The following is a 19,577-nucleotide window of genomic DNA, read 5'->3' on the forward strand; positions in this document are numbered from 1 at the left end:
ATTTAATGGGACCAAACTATTATAAGGAAATAATTATCAAATTATGTATTTTATCATATTAAGACTTTTCTAAAAAATGCGATTTCGGTAATGTATGCAGACAACAAAAAATAAAAATACATTTAAAAAAGCATTTAAAGCTTATTTCATGTTTTAAAAAAAAAAACAAACAAACAAAAAAAAAAACACTGCATGTGTCTTAAGGCCACAGAATCTCAATTTTAATATCAAGTACCAGCATCGGTGCAGGGTATAGAGACAATCTGACAACACATGTAATGCAAACACTGATAGCACCAGAAAATACAGAAGCAAGAAGCACAAATGATAACAGAGATGTTTCCAGACGAAGGCCAAAAAAGGCATTCCTTATAAAGCTTTTGGCCTTTTATTAGCCAGTTGATCCAAATAATCCGATGATGACACAATTCATATGCAAAGTGACTGCACAACAATGCTTTCCCCTGGAAATATTTCCATTGAGGTTTGTGCTGCTGGTGTTGTAGCTTCCTCAACGTTTGAAAAAGGATGAAGATGTTTTCTTTAGTCGCGGTGCATTGCTCCCTCGGCCACCGTACTGAAGCCTCTTTGGACATTTTTATCTATCTTTATTTTTTTGTCTTTGCAGGTTAAACTCATGACATCATTAAACCAAATCATTTAAGACACGTACTATGCTTTATAGACACTGGGGGGTCTTATAAAAGTGGGGTTTTTAATAGATTTCTTATAGAAAAACTGAACACAAAGAGCTCTGAAAACAGGAAGAATGTACCTTTAATACCTCCACAGGGTTCAGATCATCCAGCCAAAACCTGCAGGGATTCTACAGCCATCAATCTGTCATATAAAACACGTGGTATAAATGTAATGATGCATGCATCTTCTGCTGCATGCATCTTCCTCAGAAATCACATCTTATGCTTGCCTTGGGGCCGTTTTCAGAGTTGGCTGCAGGTCTTAAAAAAATCCAGTTTTCTACAGAAATTCTTAAACGTGGATCTTCGAAGAAAAAAACAAAAGGTAGTTGAAGAGTTAAGGTTTGATTTTTAACACCAGGGCCACAAAAAAATTAAAAATCTGCCATAAATGAGAACTTTAGGATCATTAAATGCCTTAGATCCGTAACAGTAACACCTGCAGAAACTCTACTGGCTGCGTGCAGAATAAACACAAAGAATTTGGTTTATTATTAAGACATTATAGTTTTCTTTGTAAAAATGCATGGTTTCTCTCCTGCAATCCGGTCATTCAGTTCTAATCAGAAAAGATTATGCTATATATCTAATAACTCGCTCATATTTCAGACTAACGTTGAGGGGCAGGGGGCATCAAATTGTTGAATTATAGATGAAACCCCTCAAACACAAACCTCCGACCAATGACAAGAGATAATCTGCACTCCACCCACTCCTCCTGCAGCAGCCTTTCTCTTATCAGATAACAAGAACTCAAGAACAGCTTTCTATAAATCACTCACACTCAGCTCACACTCTAGAAGTTGAGGTTCTTCGGGACTTCCCAGGGAAACTCCTTTCTCCCAAAGTGTCCGTAGCAGGCTGTTTTCTGGTATATCGGCCTCTTCAGGTCCAGGTCTCTGCAGCACCATACAACGTACATGTATATGACTGTGTTTCCATGGTTAAGTCAAAGCAGTAGTGTAGGCGTAATCCTCACCTGACGATGACTCCAGGTCTGAGGTCGAAGTTTTTGTTGACGATCTGCAGAAGCTCCTTCTCACTCTTCGGAGAGGTGCCATAGGTGAACAGGGAGATGGACAGAGGGTGAGCTACTCCGATCGCATACGCCACCTGAAAACAGAAACAGGAAATTGTTGATGACTCACCAGGGACAAAAATTAGTCAACGCAGTATGTATTTTGGGTGTCTTTAAAGGTAAGGAGCGGGATTTTGTGGGTTCCCTGAACACAATAAAGAAAATGTTGTGGACATTGAAAAACTAGGCCCACACCTTTGATGGATGAAGATGTTACTCGAAGATTTTATTCCAAAATTGAATGTGCTGTAATATCATCCTCCAGCATTACTGGAAGATTTTGGCTTCAGGCATTTTATCCCATTCAAACACAAGAGCAGTGGTGAGGTTTCACTGCAGGCTAGCTAAGTTCCTCTCCAGAAAACCTTTGCTTTTTGGAGCTGACTTCATGCACTGAATGGTTTTAAGGAACATCGTCAACGAGTTCAAGGTGTTGGCCTCTGAAATTCCCTAGATCTCAGTCCAGTACAGCATCTTTGGGATGTTGTGGACGAACTAGTCTGATCCATGGATGCCCCACCTCTCAATTTAAAGCAGGACTTAAAGGATCTGCTGATTACGTCTTTGTGCCAGATACCACAGCACACCTTCAAAGGTCTAGAGGATTCCATGCCTCCATGGTGTCAGGGGGATGTACACTATATTAGTAATGTTATGACTGATCAGTGTATAAGATTTCCCTAAAAAGAAAAGTGTACAATATGCCCACATACTTTTGGCTGTACAACTTATGTGAGATTTGTTTCAGCTGATTCTTGTGTTAATTTAATATTTAATCCTCCTTATTTACTAAAGACCAGGAAGTCTGCATCTGTGATTTGCCGTAACAGGGTCTTACCTGCACCAGCACCCTCCTGCACAGTTTGGACTTCACCAGAGACTTTGCCACCCAGCGGGCAGCGTAGGCCGCCGAGCGGTCCACCTTTGTGTAGTCCTTCCCAGAGAAAGCTCCTCCACCGTGAGCCCCCCAACCGCCGTACGTGTCAACTATGATCTTCCTGCCCGTCACTCCGGCGTCACCCTGCAGAGAATCATTCATTCATTCAGTATCTATCTTCCAGAAGGCCGTGGGCCGTACGCATGTCCCTGCCTCTTTAAGATCTTCACCTGTGGTCCACCGATCACAAAGCGTCCGCTGGGCTGCAGGTGATAGACGGTGTCCTCGTCCAGGTACCTTGAAGGCACCACGGCCTTGACGACCTTCTCCTTCAGGACATTTTTCTGCTCCTCCAGGCTCACGTAGTCATCGTGTTGCACTGAGATCACCACGGTGTGGACTCTCTTGGGGATCACGGCGCCATTTTCCTGGGTGTAATGAACTGTCACCTGGATTTTGAATATTAAAATCAGTCATTTGTAAACCACACATGCTCATTCTGTCTCAAAATGTCCTCTTATTACTTCCAAATTAAAGGAGATATTTTTTGGGGACTGTGTTATAAGTGGCTGATGAGCAGTGTCTCCAACCCCCTCCCCTGCTCAGAGCTGGGTTTTGCTATTTTAGATAGACCTCTTTCTTTACTTGTCCCTAAAAGAGACAGACTGAACCCACAAAAGAACTGTGGCATGTTACCCCGAGACGACTTTAAGAACTGAGGGGAAAGTAATGAGAACTGGGGTTCTTGTGTTTTGTTCCCACCTGTGTCTTGGAGTCGGGGCGGAGCCAGGGGACCGTCCCATTTCGTCTCAGTTCGGCCATCTTGGCATTGAGTTTGTGTGCCAGGACTATAGTCAGGGGCATGCACTCTTCAGTCTCATCTGTGGCGTATCCAAACATCAGACCCTGTCCACACAGCACAAAGACAATGAATAAGTTATAGTGTCATTTGTCTCTACCCTCCTAAAAAGAAACTTAGTATTAGATTTGCAGAGAAATTAGATTATTTGGTTTCCAGTCGGTAAAAGCTTTTTAACGACCTGATCTCCAGCTCCAACCTCGCTCTCTGGACGATCGACATGAACTCCCTGTGCAATGTCAGGAGACTGCTGCTCCAGGGCCACCAGCACGTTACAGGTCTTATAGTCGAATCCTGGACACAAAAGAGACATTTAAGGTCTGGCAGCAACCAAAATCTGAAGGCGAACACCTTACTTTCCTCTCACCTTTGTCTGATTCGTCATAACCGATATGTTGGATGATTTCTCTCACCACCCTCTGGTAGTCCACGTATGCTCGAGATGTGATCTCCCCACAAAGCAGAACCATGCCAGTCTTACACACCGTCTCTGTTTTATCACACACAGGACGTTTCACCGTTGTAAAATGTTCATATTCACTTATTACATCAATTTCATATTGAATTTATTGTAAATAGTATAGGAGTACTATACAGTAAGTATGTTGTGTTCTGTTAAATCACCTACATTACCCATAATGCACCTCTACCACCAACAGTTTAGTTGCTTCAGGTGTGTCATGCTAAAAGCAGCTAACAAACCCTGGAGCTTCTATTCTGTAGAGGTTCTTTCTCTCTCTCTTGTGCGTTGCCTCCCTCTGCTGGCTCACTTTTACTCACCACAAGCCACTTTGGCATCAGGGTCTTGCCTCAGGTGAGCGTCCAGCACTGCATCACTGATCTGGTCGCATATCTTATCTGGAAGAAGATAAATTTTGCATTCATCAACACATCTGCTGCACCTGTTTTCCTCCCGTGACCTCTCTTCGGCAGCGCTCGTCAGATTCCACTTCATGGCTCCATCGGAGAGCCACACCTCTTTCCTAGTAAGAGTTATGGACTATGAATAGCCTTGGCTTGGTGTTACATTGCATGCTGTAACTTTAAATCACCGTCACGCTGTAATTGGTTGCAGTGAACATCTGCTACTGTGTATTTTAGACAAGAATATTCTACTTTTCACTCCTTTATGATACGCTTCCAAAACAAGAACAGAATCTCAGTTTTTTACGAAGTCAACGCTTTATGGTTTCAAGCTACAAAACTAATTTGGTTTAAGCGGATTTATAGGAAATATTTTTTCCACTTGTTTTAAGTTTAGCTGTCACAATGTGTAGCAGGAAGGTAGGACCAAAATGCAAACAAAACATCAGAGTACAAAATAACTTATGAAACTTACTTTGTATATAACAAAATGCACTGCAGCGATGAGTAGGGATGTCCTGATCAGTACTGGGGCTTCAGCTAAGAATGATCTTTCATAGTTTAGGTCTGCCATAAACCAAAACTGTGTAAAAACATCTTTTTCTTCCGTTTTAATGGCAGCTGGCTAGCGTCAAAGCTGCCAAAAATCAAAGACGAACCAAACATGTCTGCTGTGTGGAAGAACTTTACTCTGGAAAATGAATTCAGTCAGACAGAAATTTGTAAATTGTTCAATGTGGATGTTTGTTGAGGTGGTAGTAGAAGATTATTAATCAATACTACCAACTTGATTCATCACCTACAAAAAAAACCTCACTAAACAGAATCCATGGAGTCCACTCAGGCAAGGCTGCACCCAAACAACAAACACTGAATGCTGCATTTAAAAGAAGAGAAAAGTTTCCCTGGAGACGTAAGATTCAGGTGTTTGGACCAATCCACTGAAAAACCAGTGAGTGCTTCTACTTTGAGACTTTTTGTACATTTAGTATTACTACCTGCCTAATACTGTGTAGGACTCCCATTGATGCATGGACTCCTCTAGACCTCTGAAGGTGTGCTGTGCTACCTGGCACCAAGACATTAGTAGCAGATCCTATAAGTACTGCTTTAAGTTGAGAGGTGGGGACTCCATGGATTGGACTTCTTTGTCTAGAACATCCTGGATTGGATTGAGCTTTAAGGAGTTTGGAGGTCAAGTCAACACCTTGAACTCGTTGTTGTTCCTCAAGCCATTCCCTGAACAAGGAGCATCATCTTGCTCCAAGTGACCTCCACATGAATGGCAGGATGTAATAGATGCAAGCAGCTTGTCTTTTGGATTGGACTTCTCAATGATCCTTGGCCTTGGTCCTTGACCCTGGCTCTGGTTCTTCTCCTTCCTTGGACAACTTATGATAGATACTCACCACTACAGACCAGGAACACCCCACAAGAGCTGGAGTTCTGGAGATATTCTGAACCAGTTCTCTAGCCATCACAGTTTGGTCCCTGTCAAAGTTGCTCAATCACTTCCACTTGTCCATTTTTTCCTGCTTCAAATATCAGCTTTGAGGACAAAATCTTCACTTACTCGCTGCTTGATTTATCCCACCCACTGACAGGAGCCATGATAACAAGACAACCCGTGGTATTCACGTCACCTCGTACTTGTCACAATGTTATGGTTGAACTGGTGTATATTGTAATTTAACATCACAGTTCTACAGCTTACAATCGTTCATCAAGTACAGCATGGAGCTGTCTTGGTTGTGGTTTGTACTGTTTTAATTTAGATTATCCCCATGTATAAAAATCAAAATCAAAAAATGGAATTGATGCAATGCATTCTGGGAAGAATGCTATAAGCTAGCAATAATTCTAAATAATGCATTTGCATTAAATAAAAGGTCTTTGTGTTTAGTAGAGTGGGTAAAAGTTCTGATTGAGACTTTTTGTAGTTTTAACAGATTTAAAAAAAAACTCTTCAAACTGAGAAAACTCTGATTCTTAGAGGGACGGATATGTTTGAATTTATTGACTTTGTTTTCTCAGAGTCTGTTAAATCAGCTGATTTTCAAATGTGCAAACAGTTATTCAGTCTAATCTGAATGACATCCTATTTTTTAAAACAAGCTGATCAACCAGTCTGATTTACAGTTTCTACTTTCTTGCACTACTACGCTTCCCGTGCAGCTACAGCACACATAATAAATAAGTCAAAGATGCATAAAGTAGAAGTAAAATGACATTAGAAAATCACTGCCATGTGGCTCTGTAACCGTTTTTCGTGCAGCTCAGGATTCTGCACATTCCTCAGAATCATCAATGATCACTGAAACATGAACGGGTTTGCCACATGATAACCGCATGGTGAGGAAGTCCTGTACTCACCAGGATGTCCCTCTCCCACAGACTCTGAGGTAAACATAAAGGAGCTGTCATGAGGAGCGTGGTAGTAGTTCCCATCCATTGTACCATTCATTCTGTCCTTATGTCTCTAGTAAGAACACCGGGGACAGGTTGGGCCTAATCTCTCTGTGCCAAGGCAGAGCAGCCGGATAACTCTGTACTCTATAAGGCAAAGACAACACACACACGGGGGGGAGGGCGCCATGTGAACCAGTGGGTTAGACCATTCAGAGGGGAAGGAGGGAGGGATGGCTTCTTTTTTTTTTTTCCTTAGGAACACTTTTTAACCCGTCGTGTGCTGAATGTTCTCACTGTCTCAACCTGAATTCACCAACTCAGCACAGCTCATTTCAGCAAAGCGTCGCTCTGACGTCCCTCCACCGACGAGCCATTGATACCCACTCTTTGTTTCCTTGTACCTGGGGGCCCCTGAGGTCTCTGATGGGGCGTCTGCGGCTGTGTACACATGGAGCTGCCTGCCAATGGGACGTTTTATTCACAAGTCAAAGAGCGCGCATATGCAGAAAGAATGTGGATGAAATAATAAAGTCATAGATGATGACAGATTCTTGGCACTGAGGCTGAGTTTCTTCCACAACTAAGGGACCGCAGACATCCTCTGGACAATATGTCTCTCTCTTTTATGATAATATTTGTTCTTTTCTCTTTTCTCAAGTGCAATGCAAATAACTATGGAATTTTCTCATTTATCATGTCATTTCTGCACAATATGTGTTAATTTTGGGTGCAATACTCCTATTGTAATTGTCATTATTCATGACATTCATGATTTCCATAGTGTATATTTGGCCTTCCCCTCTTTTTTCACTCAACTCTTGTCTTGCTGTAACACCTAAATTTCCCCTTGGAGGTCAATAAAGTCTCATGTTGGTGTGTGTCGTCTTGTCTTGTCTCGTCTTGTCTCGTCTTGTTGTGTTTTCTTAAATTAAGAGACAATTTGCTAATCGTATAATTGATCTATTATTATAATTATCAAATATTGGTTAATTTTCTTACCTGGTGACAGCTGGGAATTTATATTTTTTAAAACGTTTTTTTTAACGAAAACGATTTTTAAATAAATAAATAAATAATCAAATTAAAACGTTTATTTTTATAAAGAAAAACACTTCGCAGCTAACATTGAACTTTTGACCTTATTTTCACTTCCGGTTAGCTAGAGCGCAATTTATTTATTTTTTGCTAACTTAGCATTAGCAACGTTTTGTCCGACTCAGTTTAAACCAACCCTAGAAATACCAGTAATAACAATAAGACTAACATGCAGGTGATGTCATCTGGTCTCATAAAGGCGCAACCAAATTGTTAGTGGGGACTGAACACAACTATAAAGCTAACCTGCCCGCGGCTGCTCCTGAGGATGCTAGCGCTGCGGTAGCTAATGTTAGCAATCATCCCCAAGATGGCGACTTCCTCAAAAATACTCAACTCTGCAGAGACGTTTAATGAGGAATCAATCAACATGGCCACAAACAACCCTTCTTATAACTGAAGGTGAGTGCGTGTTAATAAATTTAATCAATCATGATTATGTGATGCTCATTCATATAATAATCACTAGTGAAGGTATTGATAGCAGTTACTGTGATTTCACAGTATGAGGTTGAAATGTGAACAAGCCTGCCTGTTTCTTGCTGCTTGTTTCTTCAAATGTTCGAACTCATTCAAGCACATTCAGAGGTGTCTTCAGCCATATAGGCTTGGCTGAACCAAAACTATTGCTGGACACTAATATTACACCAATAATCTGAATTACAATCTCAATCAGAACAAACTGATCAGAAGGATTTTTCAATCAGATGTAGAGGGAAGACTTGATCTGCTGGTTTCCCTCTGGTGGGAATAAATTCATTCTTTCTGAGCACGTTTGCTTCATGCGGGATAAACGTCAGGTCATGAGTTTCTAGGATGGACAGAAACATGGAGGTAGAAAAACAACCAAGTGTTTGAAAAAATGAACAAAGCTGGAATCAATGTGGACAGCAACGTTGGGAGATATGGAGACATCTTGGTCATTCAGTAATGGAGATAAAGATGGAGGAAAACGTCTACCCCTTCCCCTCCGCATTCTTCGTTTCCTCCTCTTCCTTATTCTCCTTTTTCTCCTTCTCTTCCCTTTCTTCTCCTTTTTCTTACTCCTCCTGTTCCTTCTCCTCCTCCTTCTTTCCTATTCCTTCTTCTTAATCTCCTACTTTTTCTCTTCTTCTTCCCCTTTTTTCTTGTCATCCTCCTCCTCCTCCTCCTCCTCCTCCTCCTCCTCCTCCATTATCTTCTGCACTATTTCCCATCAGATTTGATACTCCACAGCAGCAGAACCACTTTGTCAGTACATTTCTTTAGTGACTCATGTCTTGATGTGAAGTTAAGTTGTACTTTTGTTGTACTTTGTGAAAAAAATGCTATGGATTTATTGTGGGACTGCCATTATATCAGTGAATTGCTTGTATCATGTAGTACTGAATTTGGATAAGAGAGTTAAAAACAGAGGTGTTCTGCAGTGAAGCTTCATTTTGAGGCTGTTGTTGCTGCAGTAGCTCCCTCTAGTGTTTGATCCTATTTGCTACTTCACTGCATTGTTTCAGTAATTACTAAGTAAACCTCTGCTACGTTTGTTTGAATAGAAAAATCACACATAAATGTCTAAAAATTCCACTAATGCCAGTTAAATTAAGGTATATTTTAAGATGACATTTTAATTAGTCTAATTAAATTAGGAATACTGGCAAAAAAAAAATCAAAATCAAAAATTAACACATTAAATATTGAATATCTGTATAAATATAAATAATACATATCTGTAAAGTACACCTCTGGGATTAGAAATTAAATTCATGGCCAAATTAAAGTCCATCTCTCCAGAAGTGTTTCCAATCAATGTGACTCGTTCAAAGTCCTCATCTTCATCCAGTAGAAATGTTGTTGAAGCACCTGAAGCAAAAATTTCACGTGAGGAATCCCACCAGAACTGAGGCGGTTCTCTACTGAGGAATGAGCTAAAATTCTTCCAAGCCGCTGTAGACGACAGATCGGCAGTTATCAGAGATGCTCAAGGGGGTCACACCAGATACTAAAAACAAAACAAGGGTTCACATACATTTGCACCACACAGATATGTACAAATGATTCATTCTCTTGAATAAATAAATGCACTGTACGGCGCTGTATATCACCTTCCTAATATTGTGTAGGTCTCCCTTGTGCCTCCAAAACAGTTGTGACTCATCAGAGAATGGACATGGGCCTTCTGAGGGTGTCCTGTGGTGTCTGGCAACAGAATAGTGTTAGTGGGGCCCTTTGAGGGGAGGGGCCTCTGTGGATCATCCCACAAATACTTGATCCGTTTGGAATCTAGTGAATTTGGAGGCCAGGTCAACACCTTGTGCTGTTTTTCATGTTTTTTGAATTGTTCCTAATTGTTTTTGTGTGTGTGCCTGCATCCTGCTGGGGATGGCTGCTGCCATCAAGGAGTGTTATTGCTATGGGGTGGGGGTGCCTGGTCTGGTCTAGGTGGGTGCTACATGTCTAAGTAACATCCACATGAATGCCAGGTCCAAAAGTTTCTCAGCAGAACACTGAATTGTCACAAGATGGTCAATGTTATTTACTTCTCCTGTCAGTGGTTTTAATGTTGTGGCTGATAGGTATATATGTGTATATAAGAGGCTCTATCCACCACTCTGATTCCCTCTGTTTCTAGTCTTAATGCTAAGCTAAGATGGCCGTATGCCGCTGCTTAGTTACAGTATATGTCTTCTCCTACACCTTCTTCTACTCCCTGAAATATGCATGAAAACCTGAAATGTCCTCCCGTCTGTGAAGTGGCTGACGGCCGACCACGTGAGGATTTAAAGACGGGCAAGGTTCCCACAGCAGCCACCTGGCCCACAGTAGACTTCCACCGCAGGAGAAATCATCTGGCAGCTGTTACACTGGGCACGTTCCCAATAAACCAAAAACAAGAGTGGGAAACCGAAGAATGACGGCACAAAAAAAGGCTCGCCCCTAGTGTCGCGGCTTCCCAAACACACATCCAGCCGTCAATAATCCCACTGCTGTTTTCCGGGGCTGACTAGTTTCTCGACTTAGTGTAAGAGTTGGCACCTGCTGTGTGACAGTGAGAGGCCACAGGGAGGCCAGTGAAAGAGGAGTTACACAAGGCTGCACTGTTTCATGTGCCAACACTCGACCTTTGTGCGCCGACCAACACTGATCTGTTACTGTAGCTTCGGCTCAGTCTGGCTGACTCTCTCATATGCAAACGCTGCATGTTTTTATACATAATATATGAAGGTATTTATTACCTAAACATAGACCTTTTACTTTCTCTTTTAGCCTGCTGGTTTTCACCTTTATTAAAGTAGAAGTTTTTACGCCTGTCAAGCATCAAGCCTTAAGTCCACTCTGACGTATTTGTTAATTTTGGAAAATTTATAGGTTTATAGGAAACTTATTTTGAATTTCTAATAAAGTTCTGTGCATCTCATCAAAATTCAAAAACACAATCAAAATATCTGAAGTATAAGCACAATAAAAAACTAATGTCAGAATTGGTTTAAAAATGGTGTATGTTTAAAGTGAACAAACTTAAAAAACTAATCAAAGTCAGTCAGATATGTGACTTATGTAAAGATACAAATTCATTAAGACAACATGCACATTTTGTTTTATGTTTTTTTAATTCACACACCTTTAAAGAATCACCTTGAGCCTCTAGTTTCTGTACGTTTAATGGGTCGTCCATAAAAGACACTTTAGTGTTGAAGTCCAGTTTAACAGCACCACAAACTACATCCTCTAAAATGATCAGACCGTTGTTTTACCACCTTTCTGATGCCGTTTCAACATCAACTGAACGTTACAACAGTCGTGAAGAAATCATTTAGTGCAGGACTGTCGTATTAAAATGTTTTCACCTTCACTAGTGTACCTAATAAAATGGCAAGCGAGTTTATAAGGGACCTAAAATTAGGGCGTACCCACCTTTCGCCCAGTGACAGCTGGGATAGACTCCAGCCCCCTCGTGACCCTCCAGAGGACGAGCGGTTACAGAAAAGAAATGAATGAATGAATGAATAATGCCACTAAATCCTGTGACCCACAATCAAGATAGGACGTTATTGATCCTCCAATTGTCTTAAATCGACTTATTGTGTCTGACTGTAGATTTGTTTATTCCAAACTCTTTAAAAATGTTTTTTTTTTTTTATCTTTTCCAGCCTGATAATCAACAGCAACTCTTTTTCTGAGCTTCTCAGACATCTCCTTTGTCCGTGCCATTATACACCTCTACAAACATGTGTTGTGAAGATCAGACTGTTGCAAATCACAGATTTTTTAAACACAACATGGGCACTGAACGACACATGAGTCTCATTAAATTGATTGGAAAACACTTCTGAACACTTTAATTTGAACATTACGGAAATTAACTTGTAATCCTAGAGGTGTCATTTTTTTTGCTAGTGGCTATGCAATCTGTGTATTTCTCTTTTATAGCAAAGTTTAATAACAAAGTTTAGCTTTTTATTGTTTATTAAAATTGACAAACTTTGTAAAAACGAAAGTGTTTTGTGAAAGGACAGTAAATTTCAGTGGCGTGTTGTAAGCGAAACATACATGTCTATATACTTTTGGCCACATACAGTAGCTATACTGTATCTTTGTCTTTATAAACGCTGTCCAGTCCCTTCGTTTGGCTACAGGTGAATTGGCTACAGGTGAACGTCAAGTAAAGCAAATGGACGGGACTCATCTGACCACAGTGTGGAGCCACAGCAAAAAAGTTTGTGAAGATTCTCAGCCGTCCAGGCTATGATATGTCTAAATCATAGCTAAGATAGAAGCTGCCGAACTTGTTTGAGGTTTCCTAAATCTGGAGAACCTGTTGTTTTTGCACCTCGCGGATATGTAATATTGGCTCATTTTCCTGAATAAACACACAAGTATAATATTTTCATCAGTTTGACTGGCTTCTCTTTGTCTGCTTTCAGGACTTGTGCGAAAATCTGCAGATGTTTTGAGTCATTTTAGACAGAAATGTAGAAAATTCAGAGAGAATCAAATACTTTTAAGACGACATTTTTTATTGCACTTGACCAAAACGAAAAGAGAAGTACATTTCCGGAGATACAGATGGTGTTTGTAGTAATCTGTAATAAGAAATGATGATTTTAATTACTTTTAAACCCTTTTCCACACTTTCAGGATTAAGATTGTGGAGGCAAGATGATGGATTTCTATCTGTTTTCCAGTTATTTGCATGATAACTGTTAAATTTGAATATAGTGAGTCAAGTCCATCTATCGATGTGATTAATACACTTAAAGTGGGTAATTGCCTTCTTGAAACTTGTATGGAAGTGTTCATAAAGTGTTTTTTTTAATCTGTGTGCCTCTTTGTTTACGCCCTTCATTAAACCAGGTGGACTGGAGGCAGGTCGCGTATCTGCAGCTGCGCCGCGCCGCGCTGCCTCCGCGCTCAGCAGCGCCCCGCACCGGCCGGGCCGCCTCACTGCGAGGAGACGGAGCTGTGTGCGCCCGGTGAGCGACTGCCGCTGAAGAGACGACACCGCTGTCTGCACTCAGGTAAGAAAACAGCTCCGCATTTCTCGTATTTAAGCAATCCGATCTGTGAGCAATCACACCGAGACATCAGAGCGAACGGGCGACATGCGGGACAAATAAATCCTCCATCGGCATTCGTCTTGTCACTTAATTATTTTTTATGCATGAGCTGGGAGAGGTTGGGCCTCTGCGCGCTTATAGAAATACCATGCACGGGTTTTTCCCTCTCATCTTGTGTTTGCACAGATCCTCCTGCCGCTGCCTTTTTCTTTTAAATGTTCATTGTGCGCGATCTCCATCGACGCTCGCCCACGATAAACAAGAGAAGCGTGTTTTTGTTGCAGCCGTCGTCGCTCCAGCCGCGGAGCAGACCGTCATCTCCCCACAAAAACACATTTCATGTTTTCTCTTGATTCCCAGCAGCAGCAGCAGCAGCAGCAGGAGGAGGAGAAAATGTCTCCATCATCTTCCCCCGGAGCAGGTCCCGCTTTCCTTCCAGCCACTCGGATCTTGTCCTTGCGCGCTCGCTAATCCCACAGAATATGTATAATCTCATTATTAGAGGATCACAGGAGGACAGCAGTGTTATTTGTCAGGGGTTTGCTACAATTGAGCTGCTACGGACACTTGTTTTCTTTGTGTAGTGCCATTTGAGCGCAGTGTGTGAATTTGCCTTTCCTCCCGTTATTCTGGATCTTTCGCTTCTTTCTTGCATCCCCGGGCCCGGATGGTTGACTCCATTTATTCCACATTGCGTGTGCATTTAAAACAACAACAACCCCCCCGGTGTATTGCAGTGATTCCCATGCATGTTCGCATTTTTACATTATTTAAGGAGCAGAAATTGCACGGGAAGCAGAACGGCCCGGGCGCCCTGTGCGCAAATGCCAAGCCCATTTTTCATTTGATCAACAGCGGAGAGTGCGCGCTGTCACACGGCCCGAGCACTGAACCAGGCTGCTTATCTGACACATATGGGCTCTTCAGTAATCCTCCCGGGGTCAGCGGACACGGTCTGACCCACAGTAGGTGCATGAAAGGCTTTCAACATGAGCCCGTAGTGCAAACCTGTGCCAACAATGGGCTGAACGTTCGTGTTAATTGATTGTTTTTGATGGGCTGAGTGGATTTATTAGACACGCCTCTTTGTCATCCTCATGCCTTCTTGTGCTCCACATTGATTTCTGCAACAATTATGGTGGTGGAGGGAAGGAAGCGGGCGTGTTGGGAGTCTGTAACCGCAGCTGGGAGCCATTCCAAGCGGCCAGATGATCCGCTAAAAAGGAATGATAGACATCTCAGTGTGATCTTGTTACTGTTCTGATAGACTCAGGCAGCCTTCTGCAACTTTCTGCAGCGCTTTGGCTCGAGTTGCTCCAAGAGAAACGCGCTGGTATGCACTAGCAGTGAGGACTTTCAGGGACTCCTCCCTCCACACAAGTGCTGGGCAGATGTACTGATTACAAAGGCAGACAGGAAACTACAAAACAACTGTGTGTGTCCTAAAACCTCATATCAGATTGTTAGCCAATGGGCATCTGAGCTAAACTAGCTGCTGTCATGACTAGGGCACCTGAGCCCCCTCCATATACTGTCACTGAATCTTTATTGTAGTTCAGGTATCAGTCATTTTAATTTTTTAATTAATACCCCATAGACAGAGTTGTATTATTGACTCAGAAACACATTCATGGAAACGTCAATACATCTGGCAGGTTTCTGATGTAACATATTTCCTGAAGCCCACATTAATATTTATATGCCTTGATTTGCTCAGTAATGCAAACGTTCCTTCAGTTTACAATCGCAGAAAACTTTGGGAATTTGCAGAAATCCGGCCGTAGAAGCTGCCGTTAGAGAACGATGGATCTATTACCTTTACGAGCAATAATTCTTCCTATTATTGATTGAGTAGCTTTTCATTTCGGGGTTAGGGTTGGACCATTTGTCACTTAATGGGTGTCTGGGGAAATAATAAAACTGTCACGCAAAGTGGCACAAAATTAGGGGCCCAACAAATTATTATGTCCCCAAGGCCTGGAGCAGGTGATTCTGACTGTCATGATGGTTTAACAGCCTCAGTCACAAACTGGTGAATGTCAGAATTAACGTGTCAATTTCAGGTCTAGATATTAGCTTTAGGTAAAGCTATCTCAGACTCAGCCTTAAGGCAGATCAGTGTTGCCACATTGAGCATTTTCACGACCAGCTGGGCGATTTTAAAGTTTATTTTGCAGGTAAAAACAGAGTTGGGCTGGTTTTTCCAATATGGCTGGGTTTACGTGAACCGACTGGATTCGAATGGATCTTCATTGGAAAAATCTGACATCGATTCATAAAGTGCTCTGATCAATTCTTCAATCGCATCCTCTTGTTAGAAATTTTGATGAGGTCTCGTGAGATTGGTTTCTCCCCACAAATCTCAAGAGGCAACGAGGTTAGCCGGCGTGTGAGGGGGATCCAAAACATGACAGAAGCTCCAACTCTTAGAGCACCGTCAAGACTGAAAACTGATTGGATTTAAAAAAAGTATGACGACAGGAGGATGAAGGATGAGCCAAAATATTGTGGAAATGCAACAAATCTCTGGAACTGATGACATTAGTTAAATCAAATTGATTCAGGAAATCAGTAGCGATACGCAGCCCCATTTTCTCATTGGTTTTGTTTCAAATCAGCATTAAATAGTAAAGTGCATTTACTTAAGTGTGTGCATGCTGTTCTGTCAGGGAAGTAAGTAGGCCGGAAATTCAGCGCTTGCATGGGCGACGTTACGCCATCAAATGGCTTCCTACAAGCTGTCAGTCGTTGTGGTGGTTGCCCGCTGCAGTTTGCTGCTGTACGGCTTCTCTGCTCTGACTGCATTGCTTTTTATGATCAGGGTGGTTAAAGAACTAAACAAAATGTCGATTTAATGTTTTGGGCGGTTTTAGAACAGCCTCTGGTCTGAAAACCATCAACGCCAAACCCTGACCTGCACCTTCCCAGAAAATTCTCCTTCCTCCTACACAACATCTACTCAAACAGTTGCTCAGTTCCAGCCGCATAAACCAAGCATCACATAGTTTTTATTTTAGATTTTATAAAATATTGAATAAAACTTATATCTCATTGTATCTGGCCGGCTCTGTGCAGCTTGTTAGCATCTGTTCAACCTGATAGATGTATTTTTCAGTGCTGACCTCCAGTTCGTGTCGTAGGTTTTAAGATCTGCAGACGTGAGCGCAGACTGAAATAACCCTGACAATGTAATTTGCCTTTACCTGAGTGGAAAGAAACACTTTACAGATAAAACTTACACCTACAATCAGCGTACAGAACCCCAAACTGTTGAAGATCAGCCCCCACTGGGACAAGACTCAGCTCTTTGTTGTGTTTCAGACGTTTAACCTAGAAACATCTCAGATGGTTTTGTTTGAAATTACTGACTTGAGGCACAAAGAAGTATATTCATCCAACATTTCACAACAGGATGAATAAATAAAACACAGATTTGTGCAGCAGAACTTTATTTCTTTCATTAATCTTCCCCTCAGATTCCTCAAGATAAACCACTCACTCCTTTATCCGCTCATCGGTTCAAACAATCAGATCCTGCCATTTATAAACAATAAAACATCCAAATTCTTCACACGCTATCATCTCCAGCAATCAGACAGTCTTATCAACAAATCAAAGCTAAACTAATTCACATGCGGCCAGTTCCAGGTCTTTAAACGGAGCCATCACTCTCCTCAGTTCAGCTGCTGACTTTATTGAGTCATCGAGTGCAATAACCCCGAGCGTCAGGCTTTATGAAATGCATCCACACTGAAGTGCTCCATTTAGCGAAGACTGACAGGCTATTGCCTCATGCGGGCCGCCGTCCAAAGGTGACCGCATCCAGCCAGCCTCAGCTTAGGCTGGCAGAACCAGAATGGCCACTCTGAGATTACTCCTCACATACTCACATTTGCTGCGTTTGACTGAGAGCTGAAACTGTCGCAGTACCGATTCGGTCCAATTCAAACTTCAAAAAGTGTCCAAAAGTATCTGATTCCTTTTCTGTGAAGTCAAAAGCAGCATTATTTAAAATATAAGATTTTGCTCTAACCTGATTTCTCTACTGTAAAGTTGAAAACAGATTCCCAGACTTATCCTTCAACCTCAAAACAATAACAGATCTTCTTATATGTGAGCATTCAATTCAAGCATACATTAATAAGAAGATAAGATACAGCTGACAGATGTGTAATGAAGCTACTCAGATGTCTTTTCCCCTCGTTAGAGAGAAGAAGAAATGCCGCAGCAGGATTTAAACTGCATTCTTGTACACAGTTAATTGGCACCATGCTGGTGGAGGACTTTGCCTCATTGCACCGGCAGGCCACTGTGTTTGTCTTGTGTACATTGTGAACAGCAGCTGGAACGTTCGATTACTCAACTCCAGCACCATGAAAACGCAGGAAGAATTCTTCATATTTTGAATTCCATCTATGCGAGATGTGACCTGAAAAAATGTCATGGCGTGTCTTTTACTCGTCTGCACGCTGGAGCTGAAAGTCTAGTCGGGGATTATATAAGAATGATTTTGTTTTAAGAAGCTGCACGGACTTTAAGCTGAAAGGAGGATGTGTGGATTTATAGCAGGGCATGGCTGACATCCTGGAGGTGAAATATTCTGCAGGAGGCCACGTGCTGGCCTAGACGGAGGGCTAAAATGGAAACGGGCTCCACCTTCGGCCCCTCCGCTGCAGGGTTGGGCCCACATTAGAAAGGTAGAGTCAGTGCTGCCGGAGGCTGGCCGAGAACACGGAGAGAGAGCGAATGATGAGGAAAGTAGGTCAGAGATAGAGAGGCAATCAAGCATGAGAGCAGCATCCTCGTCTCTCAGCTGAGCTGCAAGCAGCTCTGGTGAACAGGCAACCTCAAACACGGCGTCAGACAAACTCCTTTGTTTTTAGGTTGAGACGTTTCAGCTCAAGGACAGCTTACACGTTGGTGGAAGAAAATGAATTAAATCATCGCTTTTGAGCAATTTATCAAGTCAAAATGCTGAATATTCTCTGGTTTCAGCTTTGGGGATGTGAGGATTTTCTGCTTTTCTTTGTTTCATGTCAATTTAAATGAGATATCTTCAATTCTTTTCACTGTTAGCCGCACAAAATGTTTATTGAAGATGGCACCTTGGGTTTTACTTGAATACTCTGCCATGCATTACAGCTGAAACCATCTCCCAGTCAATCAATCTGTTCATTCAAGCTGCAACCACCAATTATATCGATTGGCTGACAGACAGATGAGTCAAAGAAATAATGATAATAATCATTGGTTGGTTTATCTGAATACATATTAAACAATGACAGTCACAGCTCTAAAAGCTGGCCCGAAATGCAAAGATATTTAGTTTATTATCATGTAAAACACAGAAAAATCCTCCAATTTGAGATGCTTGAACCATCCATCCATTCATCCATTCATCCATCCATAGGTTATCTGTGACCATTTATCCTGTAGGGGGTTGCAAGCTCCCCAGCTGTATCCCAGCTGTTGGGCGAGAGGCAAGGTAAACCCTTGACAGGTGACTAGTCAGCTGGAATTAAAAAAAAATAAATTTTTTTCATGGTTAAATGGCAATTCATTTGTCAATTAGACAGCTTTATGACATTTTATAGACTAAAATAAGCTGCTGGCAACTAAATAAATGACCGAGTGACAAGGAATGATAAAGGAAATTAGAAAATTCTCACATTTAATGATCTCGAACCACTAAATGATGTGCATATCATACTACCATTTCCCATGATGCAAATCTGCATCTTATCAGTTCTGGGTTTTGACCATCCCTTTGCGCCAAATCCCAACATAAAGCTTCGCAATCCACTGCTGATCTTTTAAACCGGCGGAGTTCCCCTTTAACAGAAATTTGAAAACACTCGCACACATAATTTCGAAGCTCCTGGAGCTGTGTCAACATCCCTGTTGACCGCGGCCCTTCGCAGAGCAGAGGTCTGTGCCAAGATTGCATTTTCACACGCCCCTGAGAGGAACAAGCTGCCTCAGCAGACCTCCGAGCCTTTTCCCCCTCATGAAGCTGTGACAAAGACCGCTGTCATGTTCCCTTTCTGCAGCAGGTGAAATGTGTGTGTGCGTTTTTTTTTTTCTCATTTCAAACCATCCAGCCCTGCTCTTGCGTAGCTCCAGATTTATGAGAGAGGCGCTGGTGTGAAGTTTACAGAATAGCAGC

General features: G+C 41.9%; 2 protein-coding genes across 3 annotated transcripts in view; one reads left to right on the top strand and one right to left on the bottom strand.

Annotated features, from left to right (window-relative positions):
* Positions 1 to 1,626: 1,626 nt before the first annotated feature.
* LOC311504910 (S-adenosylmethionine synthase-like) lies at positions 1,627 to 6,985 on the bottom strand. The gene is made up of 8 exons (XM_084568249.1): positions 6,750 to 6,985; positions 4,293 to 4,370; positions 3,880 to 4,002; positions 3,694 to 3,806; positions 3,416 to 3,559; positions 2,884 to 3,102; positions 2,615 to 2,797; positions 1,627 to 1,811 (listed from the first exon to the last, which is right to left on the bottom strand). Exons 1-8 carry the CDS (start codon positions 6,838 to 6,840, stop codon positions 1,674 to 1,676), a joined length of 1,089 nt encoding a protein of 362 aa, XP_084424375.1. The 5' UTR covers positions 6,841 to 6,985; the 3' UTR covers positions 1,627 to 1,673.
* Positions 6,986 to 13,331: 6,346 nt separating this feature from the next.
* The window catches only part of mapta (microtubule-associated protein tau a), a 33,132-nt gene continuing 26,886 nt past the window's right edge, over positions 13,332 to 19,577 (top strand). For both annotated transcript variants that reach the window (XM_084568038.1, XM_084568036.1), the window contains exon 1: positions 13,332 to 13,372. The gene's annotated coding sequence lies outside the window, so the exon portion shown is untranslated. The remainder of the gene's footprint in view (positions 13,373 to 19,577) is intronic.

This window comes from Chelon labrosus (assembly GCF_963514085.1).
Source record: "Chelon labrosus genome assembly, chromosome: 19".
NCBI classification, from domain to species: Eukaryota; Metazoa; Chordata; class Actinopteri; order Mugiliformes; family Mugilidae; genus Chelon; species Chelon labrosus.